Source organism: Ixodes scapularis, unplaced genomic scaffold (assembly GCF_016920785.2).
Source record: "Ixodes scapularis isolate PalLabHiFi unplaced genomic scaffold, ASM1692078v2 PGA_scaffold11__112_contigs__length_91849675, whole genome shotgun sequence".
Taxonomy (NCBI): Eukaryota; Metazoa; Arthropoda; class Arachnida; order Ixodida; family Ixodidae; genus Ixodes; species Ixodes scapularis.
In genome coordinates this window covers 50,655,983-50,681,167 of record NW_024609837.1, presented here as the reverse complement: position 1 = coordinate 50,681,167, position 25,185 = coordinate 50,655,983, and the positions used below count along the sequence as shown (strand labels likewise).

The following is a 25,185-nucleotide window of genomic DNA, read 5'->3' as shown; positions in this document are numbered from 1 at the left end:
AAAATGAGCGCCGAAATTTCGTTGTAGTATCCCTTTGTTGTGTATTTAATCTTTACATAATATATACATTACTGCATACAGCGGGCACAACCGACCGGGTTGGGGCCAGAGCAGTCGAACGTCTCGTGCCTGCGCGCGTGCACCAGTTCACCGGCATCCCTGGATATCCTCGGTTGCCAACACACAACATCCCTCCCCCCTAGGTCACATAGTCCTTTAGGTAGTCGGGACGTCGCCGTTGTCGCTGGGGACGATTTGACTGTTCTTGCGCAGGCGCTGAAGTTGGCAACACTGTTTAGTGCCTCGGTTCATGGGGTGAAGCAGGTGAACGTTGTGGGGAAGCTGGAGGGGTTGCCACTGGGGTTGACTTTTCAGGGAAGTCCGCTTGACTCGTAGATGGTGGGCACTCTTCCACCGATTCATTCCTAAGCGATGGCTCGCTTGGTAAGGAGAGCTGCTGAGGTGACAGCTCTGTCGTAGGCTCCTCCTCGTCCAGGTATGTGCTCCACTTCCGTCTCCGGATTTGGTCCACGTGCCGCTTCCAGAAACGACCGTCGATGGTGCGAACCTTGTAAGACACCGGACCGGTGATCTCAGTGATGATACCGGGTAGCCACTTGGGGCCTGCTAAATAATTGCGGATGAAGACTGGTTCTCGCGGCTCGAATTCGCGTACACCTTGTCTTCCCCGCAGCGCTTGTTCCTCTTGCTTGTCCACCATCTCTGCTTGTAGGTCTGGGTGAAGCCGGTCCAGTGCAGTACGGAGTCTCCGACCAATCAACAATTCCGCCGGACTCTTTCCGGTCGTTGACTGCGGGAGAATATGCTGACTCAAAAGAAATCGGGCCAACTTGGTGGCCATGTCGCCTCCTTCCATGCGCCTGAGGACTTGTTTAGTTTCTTGGACCATGCGCTCCACTTGGCCATTTGACGATGGATGATATGGCGCCACCCTAACGTGCCGGATCTGGTTTCTCTGCAAAAATTCTTCAAATTCTTGTGAGACGAACGCTGTCCCATTGTCCGAGACTATAGTGTCGGGAACACCGTGTGTTGCGAACAGCACTCGCAGCCTTTGACACACTGCTGCTGACGACATGGATACTACTGGATGACTTCCAGCCATTTCGAATGCGCATCCACCACCAGAAGAAAAACCTTTCCTTGGAAGGGTCCTGCAAAATCGATGTGGATTCGGGACCATGGGTTTCTGGCAAATTCCCACGGATGCAGTCTTGCACGTGCAGGTTGCGGCCTTGTCTTCTGGCAGGGCAGGCAGGTTCGGACCTTCCTTTCGATATCTTGGTCGATACCCGGCCACCAAACTGTGCTTCTGGCAAGCGCCTTCATGCGGACGATTCCGGGATGCGTGGTATGCAGCAGCTCCAAAACCTGGTCTCTCGCTTGCTCTGGAATGATGACTCTACATCCCCACAGCAGGCATCCCCGATACTCCGACAACTCGTGCTGCCGTCGAACAAATGGCTTGAACTCGTCCGGCAGCCTGCCTTGAGGCCATCCAACCCCCGTCCAATGTCGAACTCTGCACAAGGTTGGGTCGTTCCGGGTGCATCGGGCAATCTTCTGGGCATCCCACGGAATCTCCGGCGCAGTCTCCAGCATCCGGACTTCAAAAAGTTTCTCGTCAGTTGAGCTGTCTTCCACAGTTAGAGGCAGTCGACTCAGTGCATCCGCGTTCCTGAGCTGATGAGCAGGCCTGTACTCCAGCTCGTAGTCGTAAGCCGACAACATTAACGACCATCGCAACATCCTCGGCGACAGCCGAATACAACTTCATCCACTCCAAAAACGCACTTGTCCCTTTTTAGCCGGACACCGTCGTCTTGAATTCTTTGAAGCACAGCTTGCAGACGGGTGTTGTGCTCGGCTTCATCTTTACCGCCTACCAGGATGTCATCGAGAAAAACTTGCACCCCTTCCAGCCCTTGCAGCAGCTCTTCCATGTACCTCTGAAAAATAGCGACTGCAACAGCTACTCCGAACTGTAGGCGCGTGACACGGTAAAGTCCACGGTGTGTGGTGATGGTGAGAAGGTCAGCTGTCTCACTGTCAACTGTCAGCTGCAGGTACGCTTGGTCTAAATCAAGCTTGGAAAACCTTGCACAGCCTGCCAGCTTCGCGAAAAGTTCCTCAGGTGTGGGTAGGGGGTAGCTTTCCCAACGGACCACAGGGTTTACCGTATTCTTGTAGTCGCGACAGATTCGCACTGTGCCATCCTTTTTTACCACAGGTACTATTGGAGTCGCCCAACTGGAATGTCGGACCGGTTCCAAAATGCCTTGCCTGATGAGCTTGTCCAAGGCTTCATCCACTTTTGGTAGTAAGGCAAAGGGAACTGGACGCGCGGTTTGAAAAACTTGGGCTGGGCAGTCGGTTCCACTTCGACTCGAACTGGTGGTCCCTTGCTCTTGCCTAGACCTGGTTGGAAAACGTCGGCGTGACGACTCAGCACTGCTGCGCTGGACGGGCTCTGATTGTTCGTTGCTTCTTCCAGCTGATTGACTCTCAGCTCAATCCCAAGAGCCTTGAACCAGTCTCGGCCAAGCAAGCCTACGCCTGCTCCCTTGATCACGACGAGACGCAGTCGTTTTTGACGCCCTTTATAGGTGACTTGGACCATCACGGAGCCTAGCACCTTCAATTCCTGCTGGTTGTACGTGCGAAGACGTAGTTCACACGGTCGCAGCTTGTGCTTGGACAACCGCAGCTGACGCATAGTTCTCTCGTTGATCACGGAGCACACCGCTCCTGAGTCGACTTCCATCTCGAGAGGGTTCCCGTTCACCTCTACGACCACGCGGATAGCAGGTTCCTCGGCAGTCATTTGGAAGATGCCGAAAACATCCGCTGTTTCACTGTCGCGCCGCCGGCCGTTCTGGCGGCTGCCACCTGTAGGCCTAGGCGTCGGTGAGGACTGTTTCGCTTTTCGTCGACAAACTTTCACGATATGGCCCCGCTGCTTGCAAAAGTGGCACTGTGCGTGTTGAAAACGACGCTCGTCTGGTGCGTGTGACCCTCCACAGCGAAAACACTTGCCAGCGTCTTGCTGTGACTTCGACGCAGTCCTTTCTCTTGCTGCCTCGGCATTAGGCTTAGCTCTCGGAGCCATTTGCTTACCAACACGACGCACATCGCTGCTCTCTGCGGACGCCCCCCTGATCTTTTCTGTCTGGTGGTGGGCGTACTCTGCTGCTATCGCCTTCTCTTTGGCCACCGCGAAGGTTAGTTCCGGCTCGGAGAGAAGCCGTCGCTGAAGGGACTCTTCCCGGAGGCCGCAGACTAACCTGTCTCGGAGCATGTCGTCCAACGTTGGCCCGAAAGCGCAGTGCTCCGACAGCCGACGAAGCTCGGCGATGTAGTCGGCGATACTTTCTCCTTGACGCTGGTCGCGCTTCCCGAACTGGAAACGCTGAACAATGGCGGAGGGCCTCGGGTTGAAGTGGGCCGCCAGTCGCGAGACGATGTCGTCGTTCGGAAGGTAGAGCCGGTGAGCAGACTGAACGAATGATGGCGTACGTTGCCGCCCCGCAGACCGTGCACACGATTGCACGCTTCTTCTCGGCTGACTTGATCTCATTTGCGATAAAGTAGAACTCAAGTCTTTCGTGGTACAGTGGCCAGGTTGCACCGGTGCTCGGTGCGAACTCTTCGATGCCGCCGAATGCCGGCGCCGCTGATGCCTTTGCTTCTGCCATGGCGCCGTGAACGGCGCTCTAGAAGGTCTTCCGCCGCAGGTTGACTCCACTTCGTCGCCAATGTTGTGTATTTAATCTTTACATAATATATACATTACAGCATACAGCGGGCACAACCGACCGGGTTGGGGCCAGAGCAGTCGAACGTCTCGTGCCTGCGCGCGTGCACCAGTTCCCCGGCATCCCTGGATATCCTCGGTTGCCAACACACAACACGCTTTAAGCGCGAAACACATGCACGACGAAACCTTCCGATCCGACGTGCGGACTGCCGAAATGACCTTGGGAGCGAGGGTTTTCGTAGCATCGGAGAGCGTTGAAAACCCCCACCTCTGACTCGTATTGCGTGGTCGGACGTCGGATCGGACGGTTTCGTCGTACATGTGTTTCGCGCTTTAGAGACGAAAAACCGGCTGTGTTTCGTTTGTCTGTTGTCGCGTGCAACGCTCCCATTGGTCCGAACCGCTGACGTGAGCACGCGTCATCCTCTCCCTCCTTCCCCGGTGCTGACAAACTGGCAGATACCGCCGGGTCTCCGTCAAAATGAGCACTTCGATTTTCGGCAAAGTCACGCGCACAACTGGCGCGGAGCCTGAGAGGAGGAGGCGCGGCGCAACACCTAGATAACAAAGCCGTCGTGCTGAATGAGATGGCTTATTCAGAGAAGGCCAACACTGGACACAGATTGGAAACGAGTGCTGCGTCAGCGCTCGGTATCGAGTCAAGTTTATTTATTGATTTATTTAAGAATACGGCAGGCCAATTGCGGCCCAAGCAGGATTGGGGGTTACAAAAGTGGAGTAAACAAAAAGCGCAACACCAGGTAGAGCAACACCAGGCAGCCGAACGTTGACGCAATCGTCGTGTCCAATCTATGCCCAGCGTTGGCCTTCTCTGATGTCATCTCATTCGGCACTATGGCTTTGTTATCTAGAAGGTGTTGCTCCGAGGTGTGGTGAACTGCGGGCGTGCTCAGTTGCCGCTCTGCCGTCGCCGGTTGTTCGTCGCTCTGGGTTTTCGTAGTGGCGGTGCGTGGGCTGTGTTGTGTCTGTGTAATTAAAACGATGGATGCGGTTCATTCCAGGAGTGATATGAATGCGGTTCCTTCTATGAGTGCTATGGGTGTGGTTGTTGGAGAATGTTACAATCTCTATCTGGCTGCTAATGCTACCAGATTTCATAGCGGTAGTTGTCGGTTACCTCGATTGCCATCACGAGACATTAAAACACTTCTTCTTCAGTTCCTGAAGCGAAAGGAACGACGGCGTCATGTTTCTGCTTAGCCGGCCACGTCCTGCCGGCCGTGCGGTCTATCCCCGCTTGTAACAATTGGCGACGAGAGAAAAAGACTTCGTTCAAGTTCTTCGAACGTCGCAAGTTCGCGACGTGCAAGTTCGCGACGTGAGCACCAGGCATTCTTCAAGCTTCTCAGCTCGCCATGCCCACGTTCGGCAGAATTTAACCTTTTGAGGGAGAAGGTGAGGAGTGGCCGTCATACGTCGAACGTGTTGAAGCTTTTTTTTTTCTGCGAACGACGTTGACGATACCAAGAAGAAGGACACTTTCTTCAGCTGTTGCGGCGCGAAGACCTACTCCCTACTGCGAGACCTGGTGAAGCCCGCCAAACCACAAGATAAGTCTTTAGACGAGGTTCTTGACGTTCTCGGGAGTCACAACTGCCCCAAGCCTTCTGCTGTCGTTCAACGGTTTCGTTTCAATTCGCGTGTTCGCGCGGAAGGGGAGACCGTAAGCAAGTTTGTTGCAGCATTGAAGAGCCTGTCGGAGCACTGCAATTTTGGAACAGAACTAGGGAACATGCTGAGAGACCGCATAGTCTGCGGAATAAACAGCGTTACAATCCAGACCAGACTCCTGGAGCGGCCGGACCTCACGTTCGAGGATGCCGTGCAGACCGCCTTGACCATGGAAGCAGCGAAGAAGGACGCCGGAGAGATTTGCCAGGCAAGCTCGAGCACCAATGCGTTCACGACTCACCGCGTCACGACACCGGCGGGAGACGTCACCTGCTACCGCTGCGGAGGTGGACACCTTGCGTCCAGCTGCAAGCATGTGAATACTACGTGCAACTACTGCCGCAAGCGGGGACACCTGTCGAAGGTGTGTAATTCAAAACAGAAGGACGCTCCGTCGTCCAAGAACAAACCTGCGAAGCATCGTTCTTCAGGGCCAGGACGCAAGTCCCGTCTTCCTCGTACACTTCCAATGAATGTCCTGGACGACAACACTGAAGATAGCGGAGTGACATCGTCCGAGGTTTTTGACATGTGGCAAATTGACAGCTCTGTGCCGTCACCGCCTTTCACCGTCACTGTCAACGTCTGCGGCAAGCCACTCTGCATGGAGATGGATACGGGAGCGACTGTCTCTGTCATGTCAAAAAAACGGTTTCAGGAGTTACTTCCAGCCGTACCTGTCAAGCCATCTATGGTGCTGTTGCGAAGTTATTTCGGGGAACTGACTCCGGTCCAAGGAGAAATTGATGCAAGAGTACAGTTCCAAGACAAGGAGGCGGTTTTATCTCTCTTCCTTACTGGAGATGGTTCCCCTACACTGCTTGGACGCAATTGGATTCGAGAACTGGGAATCAATTTCTCGGAGGTGGAGGCAACCGTTCATTCTCTCTCTGATGTGAAAACTCTGGTTCACGAGTTTTCGGAAGTCTTCGAGGAAAGCCTTGGTACCTTCAAGGGCAGGGAAGCCACTATTCATGTTCCACAAGATGCTCCTACGAAGTTCTTCAAGCCACGTCCGCTACCCTTTGCCTTGAAGGATGGGGATACACAAGAGCTCCAGCGCCTACAAAGAGAGAGTGTCTTTGTACCAGTAAAGACTTCAACCTGGGCTGCGCCCATTGTTCCTGTGGCCAAGAAGGATGGCCGTGTGAGGATTTGCGGTGACTTCAAAGTTACCGTAAATCCAGTGGCAACATTGGAGAAGTACCCCATTCCAAGGATCGAAGACCTGTGAGCCACGCTTTCCGGGGGCGAGAAGTTTACAAAGTTAGATTTGAGAGATGCCTACCAGCAAGTAGTTCTTGAGCAAGACTCCAGGAAGTATGTGACCATTTCGACACACATGGGTTTGTTTCAGTACACCCGTCTTCCTTTCGGGGTTTCGTCGGCTCCAGCTATCTTCCAGCGGGAGATGGAGAACTTGTTCCGAGGACTGCCACAAGTTGCTGTGTATTTTGATGACATTCTTGTCACTGGCACGTCCGACTCAGATCACCTTCACAATCTTCGTTCTGTTCTCGTTCGCCTTTGGGACGTTGGACGCAGGCTGAGGTCCGACAAGTGCCTTTTCTTCTTGCCTCAGGTAGAATACCTTGGGCATATCATCAGCAAGGAGGGACTGTCAGCAGGTCTCGGCAAGGTGGCAGCTGTCCTACATGCCCCGGCACCACGAAATGTCAGGGAACTTCAAAGTTTTTTAGGTTTAATCAACTTCTTCCTTCCTAACCTGTTTGGACGTCTTCGTCCACTGCACTTGCTTCTCACTGACGGGAAGAAGTAGGAGTGGGGAAAAGACCAAGAAGGAGCTTTCACGTCAAGCAAGCACCTCTTGACCTCAGCTCCGGTTCTCGCTCATTTCAACCCAGAGAAGCCTGTGTGTCTCAGTTCCAATGCCTCACCGTACGGGATTGGCGCCGTCTTGGCACACCGGGAAGCCGATGGTCAAGAACGACCCATCGCCTTCGCATCCAGAAGCTTGTCCCGAGCCGAACAAAACTACAGCCAGCTCGACAAAGAGGCATTAGCTTTGGTGTACGGTGTTGAGCAGTTCCACCAGTACCTGTGGGGAAACCCGTTCCAAGCCTTCACAGACCACAAGCCTCTACTTGGATTGCTGAGTCCTGACAAGCCGATTCCAGTCCACGCTTCGCCTCGACTCATTAGGTGGGCTCTCAAGCTTTTTGCTTACATGTACCAGCTTCTCTACAAACCGGGGAAAGACTTGGGACACGTGGACGCACTCAGTAGACTGCCAGTGCCGACAAACAGTGTTTCAGAACCTGTGCCGGCTGAAATCTTTATGCTCGAAGAGGCTTACCCCAGTCTTCTGTCACCTGCTGTAGTGGCTCAAGCAACGAAGAATGACCCGTTTCTGGGTAACGTGATGCTCGCTGTCCTGAGAGGAGAGGGCATTACATTGGGACCAGAAGGGAACCCATTCAGTGCAAGGAGTACTGAGCTAGGCCTTCATGACGGATGTTTGCTCTGGGGAACACGAGTAGTAGTCCCACAAGTGTTGCAAGATCGAGTCCTGAAGCTTCTTCATGCAGGCCATCCCGGCATTGAGAAAAGCAAACTGGTCGCCAGAAGCCACGTCTGGTGGCCGGGTATTGACGATGATATTGCCAAAAACGTGAAGAGCTGCACAGTTTGCCAAGCTCATCAACGGGCTCCACAGCCGGTTCAACAGACACCCTGGCCTTTTCCACAAAAGCCCTGGTCAAGGCTTCACATTGACTTTGGAGGCCCATTCATGGGGCGAACCTTCCTAGTCATTGTGGATGCATTCTCAAAGTGGGTAGAAGTTTTCCCCGTGCCATCCACCTCGGCAGAAGCTACTATCACAGCTTTGCGAGTAGCATTTGCCTAGCATGGACTGCCAGATCTGATAGTATCAGATAATGGTCCTGCCTTCGCAAGTGAACAATACTTGGAATTCTTGACACGCAACGGTATACGCCGCATGCTTGTACCACCCTATCATCCAGCTTCAAATGGTGCAGCGGAGCGTGTTGTTCAAACTGTCAAGAACGAACTTAAGAAGAGTGCATCTGGGTGTTTCCAGACTCAGATATCTAGACTTCTGTTCCACTACAGGACCACTCCGCATGAGGTCACCGGCAGAGCGCCGTGCGAGCTACTGGCCGGGAGACGTTTTAAAACACCGTTAGATGTCCTCCGGCCAAGCCTCCAGTCGTCAGTACTACTCAAACAGCTAAAGCAGAAGCTGTACACGGATAAAGGGTGCCGGCAAGATCCGTCATGTGGCACTGAAGACGAAGTCTTCGCAAGGAATTTCCGTCAAGGTGCGACATGCCCTAGTAGCACCATATGTTGCCATAACGTTACTGGAATGTCACAAATGTAATGTAACGTTGGGGCACATTTGGGTATGTTACAGCAACGTTAGAAAACTAACGTAACAGGTATGTTCACCTGTAACATTGTTTCACTGTCACTGAACGTCGTGCAACGTGTCATTACATAGGCAAACGTTCCAGGAATGTTAGAGAAGCAACATTGGAGTAACGTTTAGAAATAACCTCTTGGTAACATTTCCACCCTGACATAAGGGCAATGTTTTGCAGCGACGTTGGCCTTATGTGACGAACTGTGACACATCACCACATCACACAAAGACTGGTGAAGGATACACGAAGACACTAAACTTTGAATAGTTCAATAGATTTTCTTGGTCAAACATTTTTATTTTTATACAAACAGAAAGACCACCCTAATGCTTGTGAATGGCGTATTTGAAACAAGTGTTCAAAATGTACTCTAAACAAATTGCAGAAAACTAAAAAAAAATCTGTCCAAAAGGTTTATAATAAAATTGAATTCATTTGTGTGTGTGGCATTTGCTTGCACAATTTACAATCAAGTTTAATATAATGGGCTAAGTGGTAATGCAAGGCTGGCAAACTTATAATGAACATGGCTTACATTTCGTTGCCATAGGATTGTTCAGTGAGCCTCAACTCGAGGATGAAGGTGAACAAAATGGTTTGTTGTAGCCACACTAAAGCAGATGCAAACACACTAAGGCACCCTACTGTGGTTTTTGTCATACTATGAACAAAACACACACCAACAGAGGCCTTGTCGAGAAGTCTGTTGAGACTTGCCTGTTTGAGCTGGCTTCCTTCCTGCCCCTTAACCTGTCTCGCCCTTACAAAAATTATCAATGAGTTTCTGTTGAGTTTGCGCATTCTATAAGAACACATTAGGAATTCAATTGAAACTCATTTATCATTTTTGTAAGGGCGAGTTGGCGAGTCTGCTCAATATTCACAAGCTAACATGCACCCTTATCATTGCTTCTTAGGTTAGGATCATTCGGATGCCCAGCGTCTGGAACGCATGCTAAAGATAACAAGAGAGTGAAGTCATGAGGCGTTATTGTGTTATCGAAGGCGGAAAACTCATGCTAGTGACGTGACGACCCAAAGACCTCCCAAACATGTATAGGATGGCACGCGAGTGATAGCCTGTAAATTAAACTGGAACCTGAGCTAGCTGAAATTATCACCAAAGGTGTACTTTAGTGGTGTGCTCTATTACGTTAACTTTTGAAGCGTAGCTCTGTTTCTGTAAAAAAATATTAACATGATTACCCTACTACCAAGTCGCAGAGAGTTCTTGAGGTCGACTGAATGCTCTATCCGACCCGAGCTTCCTGCGAAAATATTTCTACTATTTAAAATAGAAGCAAGGAATAATTTCGCAATGGATTTGACTCAAATCGAGCGATTGGGTGGTTCTTACTCTCGCCGTCTTGGTTGTCTGCGTCAGTGCTTGCCATAGAGATTAAGCGAAATCTTGGAGCATGCAGTATAAAATACACCCTGGTTGAAAATTTGAAATAGTTACATGCGGAAGCTCATTTTTCAGTCCAATTTATAGGCCACCGCTCTGTTTCTTCGGAAAACTAAAAAAGTGGCGGCTCATTGCAACATACTGCAAGTGTGATGACCGGTGGTAGCCATCGTCTCATAGACAGAGGAGGGGAAAAGGGAGACGGTCCAGAGGGAAGGTGAGCGAGGAGATGGGAAGAAAGAGGTCAAGTATGAAGGTCGAAGGCCAAAAGCACATGCTCACACAAGGAAGAGAAGAGGCGGAAGGGAGAGGGGACTGAGGATGAAATGGCTGAGGGAGCATGAAGGGAGAGAAAGATGAAGAGAAGTTTGGCAGGGAGGAGCGAGATCGGACGGAGTAGAGAGGCAAGAGGGGAGGAAGAGCGCACAGAGGGAAGATGAGACCAATGGGGGAGAGGAAGGAGTGGAGGGGAATGAGGAGATGGGGAAGGGGTGGGGCCAGATAAAAGAGCGAGCAAGAAGGGGTGGTCCAGTAGCTTGTGGTACAAAGTCGAAGGTCATAGGCCACGGTTGCACGGACGCAAGATCATACTTCCCCGACCACTTAAAATGAAGAGCTATATCCAGCGACCACCATAAAAGCAAAGATCAAAGGCCATGAACACAGAATCACTCAAGCGAGAGAGAAGGGGGAAGAGGGGAGGAAAGGTGAGGTGGATGGATAGCGGGAAAAAAGAGAAAGATGGACGGGAGGGTGGAGGAAGAGGGGAGGGAGGGAAGAGGAGACCGAGGAGATAGATAGAAGGGGAGATGGCGAGGAGCAGCACCCAAGGGTCCAGAGTCGAAATCAAAGGTCAGAAGCTACGAACATATAATTCTATGGAGGTAGGGGAGGGGGAGCGAGGGGGAGCGAGAAAGTGAGGGGGGAAAGAAAAGGAAAGGCAACATAGGAGAGATGGTACGAGATGAAAGAAAAGTGGAGTGAGGATAAGGCCAGGTAGGAAGGAGATCCAGCGTCAAGGGCCACGGATACACGGACGCACTCCGCATTCCACTCAAAATCAAGGGCCGGAAGGGCCATGAACGGTTACTGCCGTAAAAGACGAAAAGAAGTGAGGCGCGTGGACGAGTGAGTGAGTGATGATAGCGCATACTACTGTTGCTGAACGGGATTTCCAGTGCACGGGTGGCTGTCCGTCACTCGTGTGCTTCTGCTTCGCTAGCAATTAAAATAAAACGATTAAAATCGCTGCGTCACTCGTGTGCTTCTGCTTCGCTCGCAATAAACATTAAACGAGTATAATCTCGCACATATTTAGTCCTTGTTCACTTCTCGCCAAAGAGCAGTCGACAGAAGTGGTCAGAACAAAACCAAGCTCGCTCTGCGTGGACCACTTTTTGCCTACATTTGTGGACACATCACAATGGCACAGCACAGTCGCATAGCTACGGAACTACCGTTTCGACGTTAATAGTTCACTATCATTGCCGATATTATGGTCCAGATCACGCACCGATCATTCCAAGCTCACCACCGTCCGCCATGATTGCATACGAGTACGGCATCACGGTTATGGCTGTACGGCTTACACCAATCTCCAGTTTCTCCAATCAATCTCATGTTTTGTAACCCTTAAAAAAAACGTATATTAGTACTGTCAGATAAATTTTTAGAGTTTATTCATACTTGAACTTTATAGTCGTTTACTCGTTTACGCACACTGTTGACAAGCCACGACGCCAAGATATGGAAGTAGCTCAAGCCAAGCAAGGTCGAAGCCAAGTCGACCACGTGAGCGCATCGACCGCACGTCAACGGACTCTCAAGCGAGGCTTGTTTCTGTTTCATCATACCGCTCTGCCGCTCTCGGCGTGGAGGAAACATAAACAAAGGTATGTTGCATTTTTGTTGTTGTTGCTAACTGTGCTGAACAATGGAGCGGGCGAAGCGTTCGCTATCGGAGCTGTCCGATCGCCAAAAAAGACGTAGGGTAGCCGAAAGTGTTCGCAAGGAACTTGAAAGTTGCGATACGAGCAGTGAGGAGTCGGTGGACACGGAGGAAGCATTCCCCCTGCCGACTGGACAACAGCCAGTGGCAGCACAGGCAAGTTTTTCCGGAGAGTGTGAGTACGAACGAGCTTCCGAGTGCGAATCTGAGACGAGTGACGACCTCTTGCTGTACGACCCGTTGGACGACTCTGAATGCGAATCTTTCGTGAATGAAGATGAGGTGGAAGAGCCATTGTACGAAGTGAATTTGGAGAAGCTCCCGAGTGAAGGCAGAAGTGATGAAGTGGCGCCCAGCCTAGGTACGAAGTTGGCTCACTGGGCTATCAACACTAACACGCCAGCATCGCACCTGACGCAATTGTTGAAACTTTTGCATCCTCACCACAAGGACCTTCCCATTGATGCAAGGACATTGCTAAAGACATTGCGCACCACTGAGGTTGCACAAATGGGAAGTGGTTTATACCACTACTTTGGAGTAGCTGCAGGGCTTATGGCAGAGGCCTCAGGCGGATTGCTCCCCAGCGGGTGTTCCACGCTGTCGCTCTCTATAAACGTAGATGGACTTCCAATCTCACGAAGTTCTCGTAAGCAGTTCTGGCCAGTGCTTGTTCTGGTGAAAGAAAGCCGCGGTCAGAACCCTTTCGTGGCGGCATTGTATGAAGGTGATGGGAAACCTGAAAACGTGGAACTCTTCATGAAGGATTTTGTTGAGGAACTGTCAGTGTCGTTGACCCAGGGCATCCATCTGAATAGCAAATTGTATACAGTAAAACTACATTCATTTATCTGTGATGCTCCAGCCAGGGCCTACCTCAAGTGCATCAAAGGGCACACTGCATACTATGGTTGTGAAAAGTGCAGTCAGAAGGGAAAACATGATGGAAAGAAAGTTACCTTTCCGGATATTGATGCTCCATTACGCACAGATGAAGACTTCACCAACCAAGTGAATGCAGACCATCATCATGCTGTTCCACCACTTTCAGCACTAGGTGTAGGCCTTGTGAGTTGCTTTCCTCTGGACTACATGCACTTGGTGTGCTTGGGCGTCATGAGAAGATTGATTGTGCAATACTGGACCTCACCCACACCTTCAGCATCGAAGTTGCCCATAAGGTCCCAACTTGAAATATCCGACAAGTTGATAAGCTTTCAGTCAAGCACACCTTGCGAGTTTAACCGCAAGCCACGTTCCCTCAAAGAACGAGACCACTGGAAGGCAGTAGAGTTCCGGAGCTTTTTGCTGTACTTTGGGCCAGTTCTTCTTCGAAGTAATTTGGACAAACACTTCTATGCCCACTTCCTGAAGCTGAGCTGTGCTATGACGATTCTAGCCAGCCCAAAGTTTTTTTTGACGCACTGCGATGTGGCAGAGTCCCTCTTGAGAGAGTTTGTTCGCGATGCCGGTTCCCTTTATGGGGATGGGGTGTATGTTTATAATGTGCACTCCCTGATCCACCTGACACAGGATGTTCGGCGGTTCGGTCCTGTGGACTTGTTCTCTGCCTTCCCTTTCGAGAACTTTCTTGGGAAACTAAAGAAGATGGTCAGAGGTCGTGCATTGGCTTTGCAGCAAGTCATTAGAAAATACTCGGAACTCAACGCTGCAACCAAAACAACCCGTGAACAACAGAAGTGTGGCATGCAAGGGCCACACCGAGATGGACCTGAGCCGCCAAACTTCGAGGGAACTCAGTACAGTGAGCTACTCCTAGATGGCACTCATCTTTCTCTCAAGCCTTCAGACAACTGTGTGCAGCTGAAAGATGGTAACATCATTCTTGTTAGGAACTTCATCGGATCGGGTAAAGAGCAAAGCATCTGCGGGCAGTTCTTCCAATGTCTGAACAACCTGTATACAACTAATGTGCCTTCATCAGAACTAGGAATTTTTAAGGCCACCAGTCTTTCCAGGCAGTACTCATTGTGGAGTGTGAAGGACATCAAGTGCAAGTGCGTCTGTTTGCAGTATCAACAGTGCTATGCTGTTTTTCCACTAGTTCACCTGCAAGTGTGATGATTCATATTTGCATAATCTAAGCTGGTCTTGATTGCTTTGGAAATAACATTTTCACATATTACTAAGGAGCTTTTAAAATAATAAAGCCTTCATTTGTTTGTTTCAGGAAATGTACTACGTCGTAAATTTTCTTGGGAAGAATGATATTTCGGCAGTTCCTGCCTGTTGGGTGCGGAATGACCGTTGTGCATGGCCACCCTACAGAGGCAAACAAATGACAAAAGCCATCAAGGACTGTGAGCAACCTTGTCCTGACTGGGCCACGTTTCCATGTCGAATAATGGGGTCAAGTTGTAAGTACAGCGACGGTGAAACAAAACCACTGCTTTGCAGTTGTACCGTTAGTTACTGCCGTTGAGTAGGACTATAATATTGCAAGAAATAATTTTTTATTTTCAGGGTTATGTCAGCTCCCAAAGTTTGAGCACAAAACTTTTGAGTGGTCTTGGAGAAGATTGAGTGTATACACTATGCGGAGGGCAAGTTCGTCTGCTTCTTGCGCAGGGGGTAGCGGTGACGTCAGAACACCGAGCCCTGATTGGCTGATCACGACCCCCTATCTGAGCGTCGTCTGCTCCTTTGCAACGTCGTCTGCGTCTGTCTTACCTTTCCTGCGACTTTCGGAAGTGCAGAGGCTAGATTCACGAAACGATTATACGCCAAAAATGTGCGTAAGACAAAACTTAAGAACAAATTCGTATTCACGAAACGAAATTTTCGTAAGTTTTGCGCAGGTTACGACGAAATTCTACGGTAGCTCCGAAGCTGTCTTACGCACTTCTTACGATCAAATCAGCATGGCCGACAGCGTCGCAGTCGCGACGACCCACGGACGTTTATTTTCTACGTGCGCTTCTCACGCGTCCCGACTTCAAGCAGCAAGAAAAAAGTAAAAAGTACTTGAAACAGACCACGACGAACAAGAACGCTGGATCCTTAAACACCCGGGAAAAGCTCCAACGTCCACGATTCCAGCGAATGCGACCAAGCGAGCTTTGCAGTTAGGCCTAGCAGGCACTCCGCGACTCGGCGACCGTCTGTCCACGACCGGCTGACGTGCTGAATGGAATATGCCCGCGCGACCCTTGTGAACCCTTCCCGTATTATACTTTCATTGCTGACCACAATTTTAGATTGAGAGGTCAATTTCTTCCTCTTGTTATCTCCTTGTTTCCCGAGGCAACGGTGACTCTCGCCGGCGAAAAAGCGGTGAATCTCCGACAGACACAGGAAAGGTAAAGCAGCCATCGCTTTGACTAGCAGACGTAAAGCAGACGACGTTAACTGCGCCAATCCGCCGACGCCGTTAAAGAGTGAGAAGTCTCGCCGCACACGAAAGGAGGGAAAAAGTATTTGGGAGGGAACTTGCGGACACTAACACGCTCACTCTCGGTTCTTAGCAAACAAACCTCGGCGCCTCGGAACACCTCGCCAATGAGTCCTTTGACTTCCCTTCTTGATGCGCGTCTGCTAGTTGTTAGATAAAAACAACGTACCGCTCGAGTTATTTCGTCTGCCCTCTTTGAAAGGCGAAGTCGAGCTCGCTCGTAAAGACCTGCACTTGCGAAAGTCGCAGGGAAGGTAAGACAGACGCAGACGCTGTTGCGAGCAGACGACGCTGAGATAGGGGGTCGCGATCAGCCAATCAGGGCTCGGCGTTCTGACGTCACCGCTACTTTCTTTCTCATGTGCAGAAGACGAAAATGAGCCCACTTGCGAGGCGTATATATATGTATATATCTATGTATATATATATGTGTATATATATATATATATATACGTGTATATATATATGTATATATATATATATGCACGCACGCGCTCGCACACGTGCCAGCGCGCACGCACGCACGTACGCGCGCGCGCACACACACACACACACACACACACACACACACACACACACACACACACACACACACACACACACACACACACACACACACACACACACACACACACACACACAGGATGTCCCAGCTATCTATAAACACCCGATTAAGTTGTTTTCAGCATGGCACACCTTGCGTGCTTCCTTCCTCCAGCCTTTAAAAGACGCCCATGAAATGCAAAAAAAGTGCTGTGTGCAACATGCTTCCCCAATCACAGCGCACGGGCCATCTGCAGGTGAGACAAAAGCAGATCGCAGATCTCACTGGATGTTGTGGGTGGCAGGCTGCTCACCACATGGTGGTATTTTGTGATGTCCTTGGTAATGCATCGTGTGGCAAACTGTACAGCATTCTTTGAGGAATGATGGAAAGAAGCAGGCAAGGCATACCATACTGCAAACACCTCCAACAGGTGTTTCTCAAGCCTCTCTACAACTTTCCACTTGGCTTCTCCGCCCTTAAAGGGTAGCTGCAAAGAATAAAAAAGTGTCTTTTTAAACAGCCTAATTGGGACAAGCATGTCACAAAACAAATCTTCTGCACGAAGCTAATTTTTTCCTAGCAATATTTATGCCATAGGACGTAATTTAGTCGGAGTCACAACTTCTCCACGTTTAAAACTCCCCCTCTTTCGACGCGCGCGAAGTGGCGGTTATACGTCGCTCCGTGACGTAGTGGCTGCCATACGTCAAGGTGGGACTTAAAAGGATGCTGATGCGAAATTGGGTTTTCACAAAATAAGGCTGCAGAAACGTCTGATGGGACGTTACAATCTCCAGTACATCACTCCTGCAGCAGTATCTCAAAACCAATGGCTGTATTTTTGAAGAAAAAAAAATGAGACATGTAACGTCGCATTCTTCTCTCAACAGTTCAGGAGGATAGGAAGTAGCCTCGCTTTCTCACCTCCTTTTGTTGCCTCCTCACCTTGGAATGCAGCCAGTGTGTCTCGCGAGAAGCGAAGGGAAAAGTAGGACTACTACGTTACAAGCTTTATTTGATTGCATTTCCGGAAATATGGCTATATGTTCAAGGTAGTGCTGCATGAGTTGTGATTCGTGGCGTCCTGCCTAGTCCTCCTGCCTTGTTTTGTGAAATCCAAATTTTGGTTCAGCATCCTTGTACAGAACTCCTCTTGAACTCATTTCTGAAATCAAACACTGTAAAAGCAAATAATTACACATAAATCTCCGAAAGCACTCAGTGCTGTTCCATGATTTTTAAAAGTTAGTTGTTTAGTATGACTAATGACCAGTAGCTAATTAGTCAATTTAATGTCATGTATTCACCTATGGAATGTTTTCAGAGCTCAGTGAAGGTGCTATTAATGTAGTGGTCCCCCAGCCCTCCTTCTTTTAAATTTGTTTGCACTGTGCTTGCGGTTATGCATGTAAAAAATAAACATTTTGCAGATAGAAAATACTGCTGCAAACCTCATTTAGTGGGCTAGCGCCACATTGGAATTCATGGTGCTTTCTACTTCCGGAATCAGTTATAACCTCATATGCGGACTACACCCTTTGAGTTATATCCCTTGTTCATTCAATCAGCCTTGTTTGTTTGTACTGTAGACAACAGTTAAAGGAAAGACAGTTTAGCCATGATGTCAGGGTTACAAGTATTCAGGTTTTGCATAAATGTCGAAGGAGTTTAGCTTTCAGTTAGTAATGTGGTTGGGTTTCTTGTTTCAGCAACATATGAAGATGCAAAACGTAAAGAAAAAAAGGCGGAGGAGATGTCGGATCTAGCAACTGAAGATGAAAGTTTGGCGAAAAGAAGAAGGAAGCGACCGCAGCACTTTCTTTCATCATCAGATGATGAAGACACCAATTGGCAAGCTATAGAGAGTGTAAATTCTGCAGCGCCATGCTCGGGATTTGTCAGCCCTCCTGCTCCCCCAAGGATGCCCCTAGCGCAAGTTCAACTTAACACTCGTCCAACGCCCCTACCCCAAGAATATGCTCGAGAGCCCAGGCGAAAACACTCGTGTAAGATAGCCAATTGCTCATATCCTTTTTCATCAGCTGGACTTGTAGTTAATGTACTGGATATACTTCTGTCTTTGTGCTATATAGGAATTTAAACATTTGTCACATCACATAAGCCATTGATAAGCATAGCTGTGAAGCAGGGCTACACAGCAAGTCACATGATAGCATATGCACGAATATCTACAGCAGATTGTGCTTGTAAATTTTTTCTGCATGGGAGCCACATTTATGCATAATGCTTGTTTTTATTTCTTTAGTTTTGTTGTTGTTTTTTTCTTTTTAAGTGTGTGGAATAAGATGGGTCATTTACATTGCATGGTCCATCCAAGCAGGTGCAAAATAATAAGCCTGATAATCCAAAAATTATGACGGGTAGATCATCAATATCATGTTGTGCAGTTAATGAAGCACTTTTTAAAATTGTCAGCATTCCAGGAACAGGTGCTCAGCCAGCTAAAAAATATGGCGGCACAGCTTGAGAGCCATGGGAAGATCCTGAAGCAGATGGAGATGCGTCAGCAGGGGGCAAGGACGGACACTCCTAACAAGCTCTCCGTCAGACCTGAGATCTACCAGCTTTTCCCACTGGCCACGCATGAGGATCTACTTTGCTTGGAGGACCATCTTAAAGACGGAGAAAATAAGGAGGCCCTGGTATGCTCACTGCCCTATATGCTCACTAGAGCGCTGCACAAGCCGTTTCTTTCAGCCCTGGCCTGGTCACTACCCAAGTAAACATAGGAGACTGAGAGTATGGGGTATCATTTATCGGGGTTATTGGAATGGTCTGTCAGAACCCCCTAGTGATGGGGTGCGTTACTCATCTACACAGCGTTACCAGCCCAATTTCCTTCGTGCTTTCTAAGTGAGAATCTTTCGCGCTGTGCGAGAAGCTCAGTCACCTTTCGTTCGAACAGAACGCGAGGCAGGAGCAAGGAGGCGTGTGCTTGAGCCTCGCTTGCCCCTTATTTATGCCATGTTGGATGGATGACGAAGAACCATGAGGAAAGGGCTAGGTGATGGCCCTATAAATCCTATGCATTTAAACGTTGAGTTGGGTTAGAGACTATAATTGCCAGTATTTGTTGACAGCGCTTTTGGCACTTTTTGTGCACCGAGTTTCGGAATCGTAAGAAAGGTAAAAAATTGTCGACAAAAAAATGTCCAAGCTGGTTGCTTTTTTTAAAAATTGTTTAAATTGGCTTAGTCTTTTATGGCAGCTATCTTTAAAATGGTGATTGCAACGTGGATCATAAAGCCAGTAATTAAAAAGTGAATAAATGAATTTTAGTTAATTACCGGGCCAACAGACTTACGGTTATCTGCAGGACTCACAAGAAACACGGCAAAGGCTGCATTCATGTAGCAGTGAGCCTCCTACTTTAAAAGGAACATGAAAAATACCATCTTCTATATACAGATGGTGTTGTAGTATGTGATGTGAATTTCAACTAAGTTTTCAAAAGGTAGGGCTTACAATGAAAGACATGTTGTATTTAACCAAAATGTGCTGCAGTAATATCTTTTTTTCCCCCAGATCTTGCATTTCGCACTTCTTGGAGGCTCAACGGTAGTAGACGTGACCCGCCAGGTGATGAGGCGGTGCATGCTTGACAGCCTCGCACAGAACTATTGTGTGACCGGCAGGAAGGGGAAGAAGCCCATGAGAGACCTTGGACTCCTTGGTGTCGTGATAGGTAGGGGAAACTAACCATACTCCAGGAAATCCTTTTTGTAAGCGGAAATAACTGGGGTTTTTCTGACACAATTTTTTCTAACATCTTTGCTATTTAGAGTTTTTTTTTTAGAAGGAGCAGAATTTTAAGGATTATTTTTATAACTGTTAAATATACCATGTTCATATATGTTCGGTAAAATCAAACTTATTTGTGGTGTTCATAATTCCAGCCTTATTCTTACTTTATGTAGTGACTGCCATGCTGTGGTGATTTGTTGCACTTTCAACCAGGCTCCAACCTCGTGTGTTTCCGGTAGCTCTCCACAGTTGCAAAGAATTAAAGTTAGTAAGAGGTTGAATGTCCAATATAAGCTCCACTTCCAGCAGGTACTAGCCACTCATCTTCCACATGAGCATTTGTGCTATCAAAGCTAAAAGAGTGCAGAGGTTCCTCTGCACTCTTAACCCCTCACCTATTGTAGTGAGAGTCTTGGTGTAACTTAAGAAGCATAATACTAAACCTTTTAGCACTGCAGCAGCTAGAGGAACACAGAAAGTTGCTTAAAAACTCAAGAATTGCTTGAAGTTCTTCAGTATGATAGACCTCATGTAAGGGTGCAAGTGAGCTGGTGAATGTTAAACATGTTAAAAAGAACCCAAGATTGAAGCTTCTAAAGGGATGACACTAACACATATTGGTCTCATACCTACAGGTGTTTGTGTCGTGCCTTCAGAATGATGGTCTCGAGTCATTTTTGTTTGTGTTCATGTTCATGGTAAACCTTTTTTTTTGTTTGCTTGCTGTTAGTGCACTCTAACCCTAACACGTTTTATGCACCTGTCCTCCGCTCTATATGTGGAATGGTTTGGGCAGCGTTCGGATCAACCATTCCTCAAGAAAAGGTGGTGCATTTCTTTTTACCCCACAGAGCACTCTTTACAGTAAGGTACACCCGTGAGCAATATGAAGGTGAACGGCCCTGTTCTTGCTTTTGATGCTCCTGCAAGTTTTGGTACAAGCTCTGTTCCAGAAGAGGGCTAGAACGCAAAGTTTAGACCACCAAGCCACGCACCATTTGAGACGTTGAGAGTTAATATAGCTTTAGGGAGCCGTAAATACAGGCAAGAAACCAGGTAAGGTGTCCACCTTCATATTGCCGGCGGGTGTACATTACCATATAGCTGAATGACACATTCAGCTATACACGTTTGCAAGCAGTCATGTTTCAAAAAGTAGCCTGGCCACCATGGGTGGGGAAATGCACTGTCAGGATTCCAATCTGTCAATCACGCCTTAGCTAGCTTTCATAATCGGCTTATCTGAGGTGCACCCCAGCTGCAAGATGGCAGTGCCCAAGGGCCCGCCATTTTGCAGACTCCGTTTCATTTGTGTTAGTGAGAAAAAAACGAAGGCCTCTTCAGTATCATCGGAAAATCCATGCCCAATATTATCTCTATTTAAATCTTTATGAAACAGATCAGCAGACTGCTAAGCCTAGCTGACAATGGAGGCGCAAACAACGCTACTACGGCGCCGGCGCACTAAGCACTAAGCTACTATGTCAGGTGCATTGTTATGTTTTCTTTGTTTTCTTCCATGCGAAGTCAGTCCTTGACTTGAGCGATGTCTTCTTCCAATGTTGGTTCAGCATTGTACACCTGATTGGCACAGACATGTATGTGCACGTTTCTCATGGTTCACCCCTGTTATAATAATGGCATTGTTTGCACAATTTTCACACACTCAATGGCTTATTTATGTACTATTTAGAAGACCTCACTGCATACTAATGCTCCTGAGATATTCCTTTGAGAAAACTTGGCTTTAGCATAGGTTGCAGTGATGTAGATGTCGTCCGACACGGAGCAGACAACACTCACGCCCGTCTGTCTGCGTCGTCCTCGCAGGGGTAGCACACAATCATCTGTATCATGGGATTGGTCATGTCTCTGCCATCGTTGCCTGTCAAAGCCAATGTTTTGGGGTTTTTTTGGGGCTATGTTTAAAGCAAAATTGCGGAGGAAATATTCTGCAATTAATGAAACTAAATAGGTGGGGCCGTTAATGATTTATTTTTATTTGAAATCCATCATAATTCCAAAACTTCGGAATTAAGCAGTGTTGCCTTTCAACAGCAAATGACTATTGCTATACAAGGCCATTAAGTGAGGAGCTTTTTTTTTTTTTTCTAAAAAGGCCAAATCCATGTGAAGCTAAACAGATAAATTGGAATGTTTGCTTATCAGTATAGCTTTGAGCCATCTACCGCAGCCACCTCTGTTGTGGTTTTTATAGCGTACTTTGACCGATTCCAGTGTAGTAGCATTTGAGATCAATGCACCAACGAATAGAGTTCTGATTTACAAAATACATTGGCTTGGTTTCAGAGTCTGGATTTGTCTCTATTAGAGGAAAGGGAACTGTGTGTCTTGGTGAAGCATGTGACAGCAGCCCACATAAGCTCACTCCAGTGGAGTTTTGTCCCATGCCTCGCTACCAAACTATCTCGCTCATTGGGAAACCTGGAATTGTTTGGGGATTTTTGAATCATCTGGAAAAGTCAGGGAATTGGGAATTGTCAGGGAGATTATCAAAAAGTTGGCCAAATCAGGGAAAATGGCCAGTGCAAGTAATGCGGTGGTGTGCGACGAAGCCAGAGAGTCACGCATTAATGTGGCTGCGCTAAATAACATTGCCCGAAACTTTGTAAGTCTTTGACTTCTTGAGCAACGTAAAGACCTATTTCAATAAGTAGTTTTAAATTGTGTGCGGTGTTCATTCATGATGTGTTTAGTAGCAGTTACCACATTTCAAGGCTTCTGTAACGGTCAGGGAATTTGATAGAAATAGTCGGGGAATTTGATAGAGGTAGTGGGGGAAAAGCTGGAAAAGTCGGGGAATTTAAAAGGAGGAATTTGCTAGACATTCTGACTGATTTCATAGTTACTGATGTCTGCCAAGTTATGCTGAAGTAGGGCATGAAATTGTCCATATTTCACTTCGGTAGCTGACGTGTTGTAATTCTATGCTTTTAAAACAGGAGCTGTGCGCACCTGCTTTAAGCAGAAGGCACAGAACGGTGAGCCAGCCATCACCGTTCAGGAAGCCGACGTCAAACGGGCTGTTGCAGAATGGGTGAGGCACGCACCTGCGAGGACCAAGAAAATGGTAATATGATATTTCTGATTTTGCTTACAAGTCCCCAGAAATAGTTTTGCGTCCTAAAACAAGTTTGTATTTCAAAACAAAGGCATTAGTCTACTTGACGTAAAGACATGTTAAGTATTAAGAAATTTATTTAGGAAATGAAAGGACAGCATGTTATGACATGGTCTGCAGTGAGCTTGACATTGTAGAAAATATGAGGCTCATTGACATTGCCCTACATTGTAAATGAAGAGAGAGAAAATCTTTTTCAGAACAATTGATATGACCAGCTGATAAGACTGCTGATCAGCTGCAATTGCCAGGTGTCTGGCATTCATGGTGCATTTCCAGTCATAGTCATATGAACACCCTGAAAGGGCTGTCTAAAGGTGCCCAGTGGACCAGTTGCTACACTAGTTTGTGGTGATTATAAAGAAACGAATGCTGGACAGGGCCCCAATTACTGTCTAAGAATGTTTTTAGCGTGTTATTATTAGGTCCACGTTAGGCTGCAGCTAGCTAAAGAGTTTGTTTTGCTAGCAGGCAGCTTTTTATGCCTCAGTGTAAAGAAGCTGAAGGAGGCCTAGAAGAAGAGGGAGAATCAGACACATAGCATGGCTTTCTGTGGGGCCGCCATTCAGATTGATGGCCGACCGTATGAGTGTGTTGCCAGTGCTCAGCCATCAAAACATGCTTCAGCAGGCGCATCACTCCTTGTGGGAAGGTCCTACTTTGCAGTGCAGAAAAGGTCTAAACTGGATGAAAAGAATGGCTTGTGCATGCAAACAAACTCAGGCAAAACTGCACTAGGACAGAAGTAGGCTTTTTTTGTTTATCTTGATGAGACATTGCACTGAAATAGGCACCCATTTTCTGAATGCAACCAACTTTTTTGTGTTATATTTTTGCAGGAACAGCGTGCCTCTTCCCAGGAGTGACTGGGGGGCTGCCACAAGGGGAGAAGGCAAGCATGTTTCTGATTACAAGAATGCACAGTTGGGCTAGGCTAGTTGGTAAGAATTCATGTAAAAACCGGTGCGGAATACATGGACAAAGAGAAAACACACAACACCTTGTCCTGTGTGTTCTCTTGTCCGTAGATTTCGCGCTGTTTTTTGGCATGTTTCTGCCTTGATTTTTCTGTTATAGTTTTAAATGTCAGTAGTTGGTTACTTTGATCCCTGTTGGGGACATGGAATTGGTTAATCGTGTTAAATGCAAAGAATTGAAAAAAAAATTATGTTATATATATTTAAAAGCTTTTTTGTCTAATGATTTCTTTCTCTTTTTTTTTTTACAGCCATCCCATGAGTACAGAGTGCCTGTTGTTCAAATTTTTTTATTGCAATTTGTAATATGCATATGTCACCTTTCATTTCTATTCATGCATACATTTTAGCCCCAGCTAGTGTTTTTTTTAAATTTAATTTATGTACACATTTGTATGGTATTTTTAGAGCTTTTAAAATTTTTGTTTTTTTTCTAGTCATTTTATGTTGCTTGGAGTTTTGATATTTGCAGTTTTATTTTCATGCAGATCAGCCTCGTAGTTTAGTGTGTTCTTTATGATTTTTGTAGATATAATAGCTTGTAAGAAACAAGATTACTTTGGTACTTGTAATGTTTGTTTTGTTTTTGAAATAAATTTATTCCAATAACTTGTTTTCTTCCGTTGTCCTGCTTCTAGGACTTCAAATTTTTGATTCATTAATGGCATGCAATACCCATCCGTTTACTCATATCAGGCACCAGCTCAAAAAAGGATTTCATGACAACCATATATGCAGTTTCCTGGCAATGCTTGTCAATGTTAGACAGCAATTTTCTGGTAACATTGTTCAGAAACATCCGAGTAACACATGCAGTAATATCTGGCCAGTGCCAGTGTGTTGTTAAAATGTTTACTGAAAGTTGACAGAACAAAAGCACTGAGGACAAACACAAACCACCGCTCTTTCATTTAGTTACGACGCTTTTTTTTTTTTGGAAGCAAGAATCACGCACAGGTCAAGATTAACTGCATACGGAAGGCTTGATGGAGGGGACTTCAGGGAGATAAGAGTTCAGTCAGTGACACTCCATGTGTTTTAGTCAAGATTGCCAGATTTTTGCAGTTCTGGCCCTTATCTCCCTATCCTCCGCTTCCCTCCCGCCT

General features: G+C 47.5%; 2 protein-coding genes and 1 pseudogene across 3 annotated transcripts; 2 read left to right on the top strand and 1 right to left on the bottom strand.

Moving 5' to 3' along the window:
• Nucleotides 1–295: 295 nt before the first annotated feature.
• LOC121835064 lies at nucleotides 296–8,950 on the bottom strand (annotated as a pseudogene).
• Nucleotides 8,951–12,087: 3,137 nt separating this feature from the next.
• Nucleotides 12,088–24,747, top strand: LOC120850090. Of its 2 annotated transcripts, none has more exons than XR_006077449.1 (8): nucleotides 12,088–12,180; nucleotides 14,428–14,614; nucleotides 17,905–18,201; nucleotides 18,632–18,858; nucleotides 19,742–19,901; nucleotides 22,924–23,051; nucleotides 23,942–24,043; nucleotides 24,331–24,747. XR_006077449.1 is itself a non-coding variant. In XM_040222454.3 (8 exons), exons 2-7 carry the CDS (start codon nucleotides 14,431–14,433, stop codon nucleotides 23,966–23,968), a joined length of 1,023 nt encoding a protein of 340 aa, XP_040078388.2. In that variant the 5' UTR covers nucleotides 12,088–12,180; nucleotides 14,428–14,430; the 3' UTR covers nucleotides 23,969–23,994; nucleotides 24,331–24,746. The 2 variants fall into 2 exon arrangements, 1 of the variants encoding a protein (XP_040078388.2); XM_040222454.3 differs by having other exon boundaries at nucleotides 23,942–23,994; nucleotides 24,331–24,746.
• Nucleotides 12,747–14,318, top strand: LOC8035862. The gene has a single exon (XM_040211916.3). The coding sequence runs from the start codon at nucleotides 12,747–12,749 to the stop codon at nucleotides 14,316–14,318; it is 1,572 nt and encodes a 523-aa protein (XP_040067850.1).
• Nucleotides 24,748–25,185: the final 438 nt, after the last annotated feature.

Coding starts and splice junctions, on each gene's coding strand:
- LOC8035862 (XM_040211916.3), top strand. CDS start 12,747: ATGGGAAGTGGTTTATACCACTACTTTGGAGTAGCTGCAGGGCTTATG.
- LOC120850090 (XM_040222454.3), top strand. CDS start 14,431: ATGTACTACGTCGTAAATTTTCTTGGGAAGAATGATATTTCGGCAGTT. Junction 19,902..22,923: donor ACTCCTTGGTGTCGTGATAG/GTAGGGGAAACT, acceptor CTTTTAAAACAG/GAGCTGTGCGCACCTGCTTT. Junction 23,052..23,941: donor CTGCGAGGACCAAGAAAATG/GTAATATGATAT, acceptor ATATTTTTGCAG/GAACAGCGTGCCTCTTCCCA.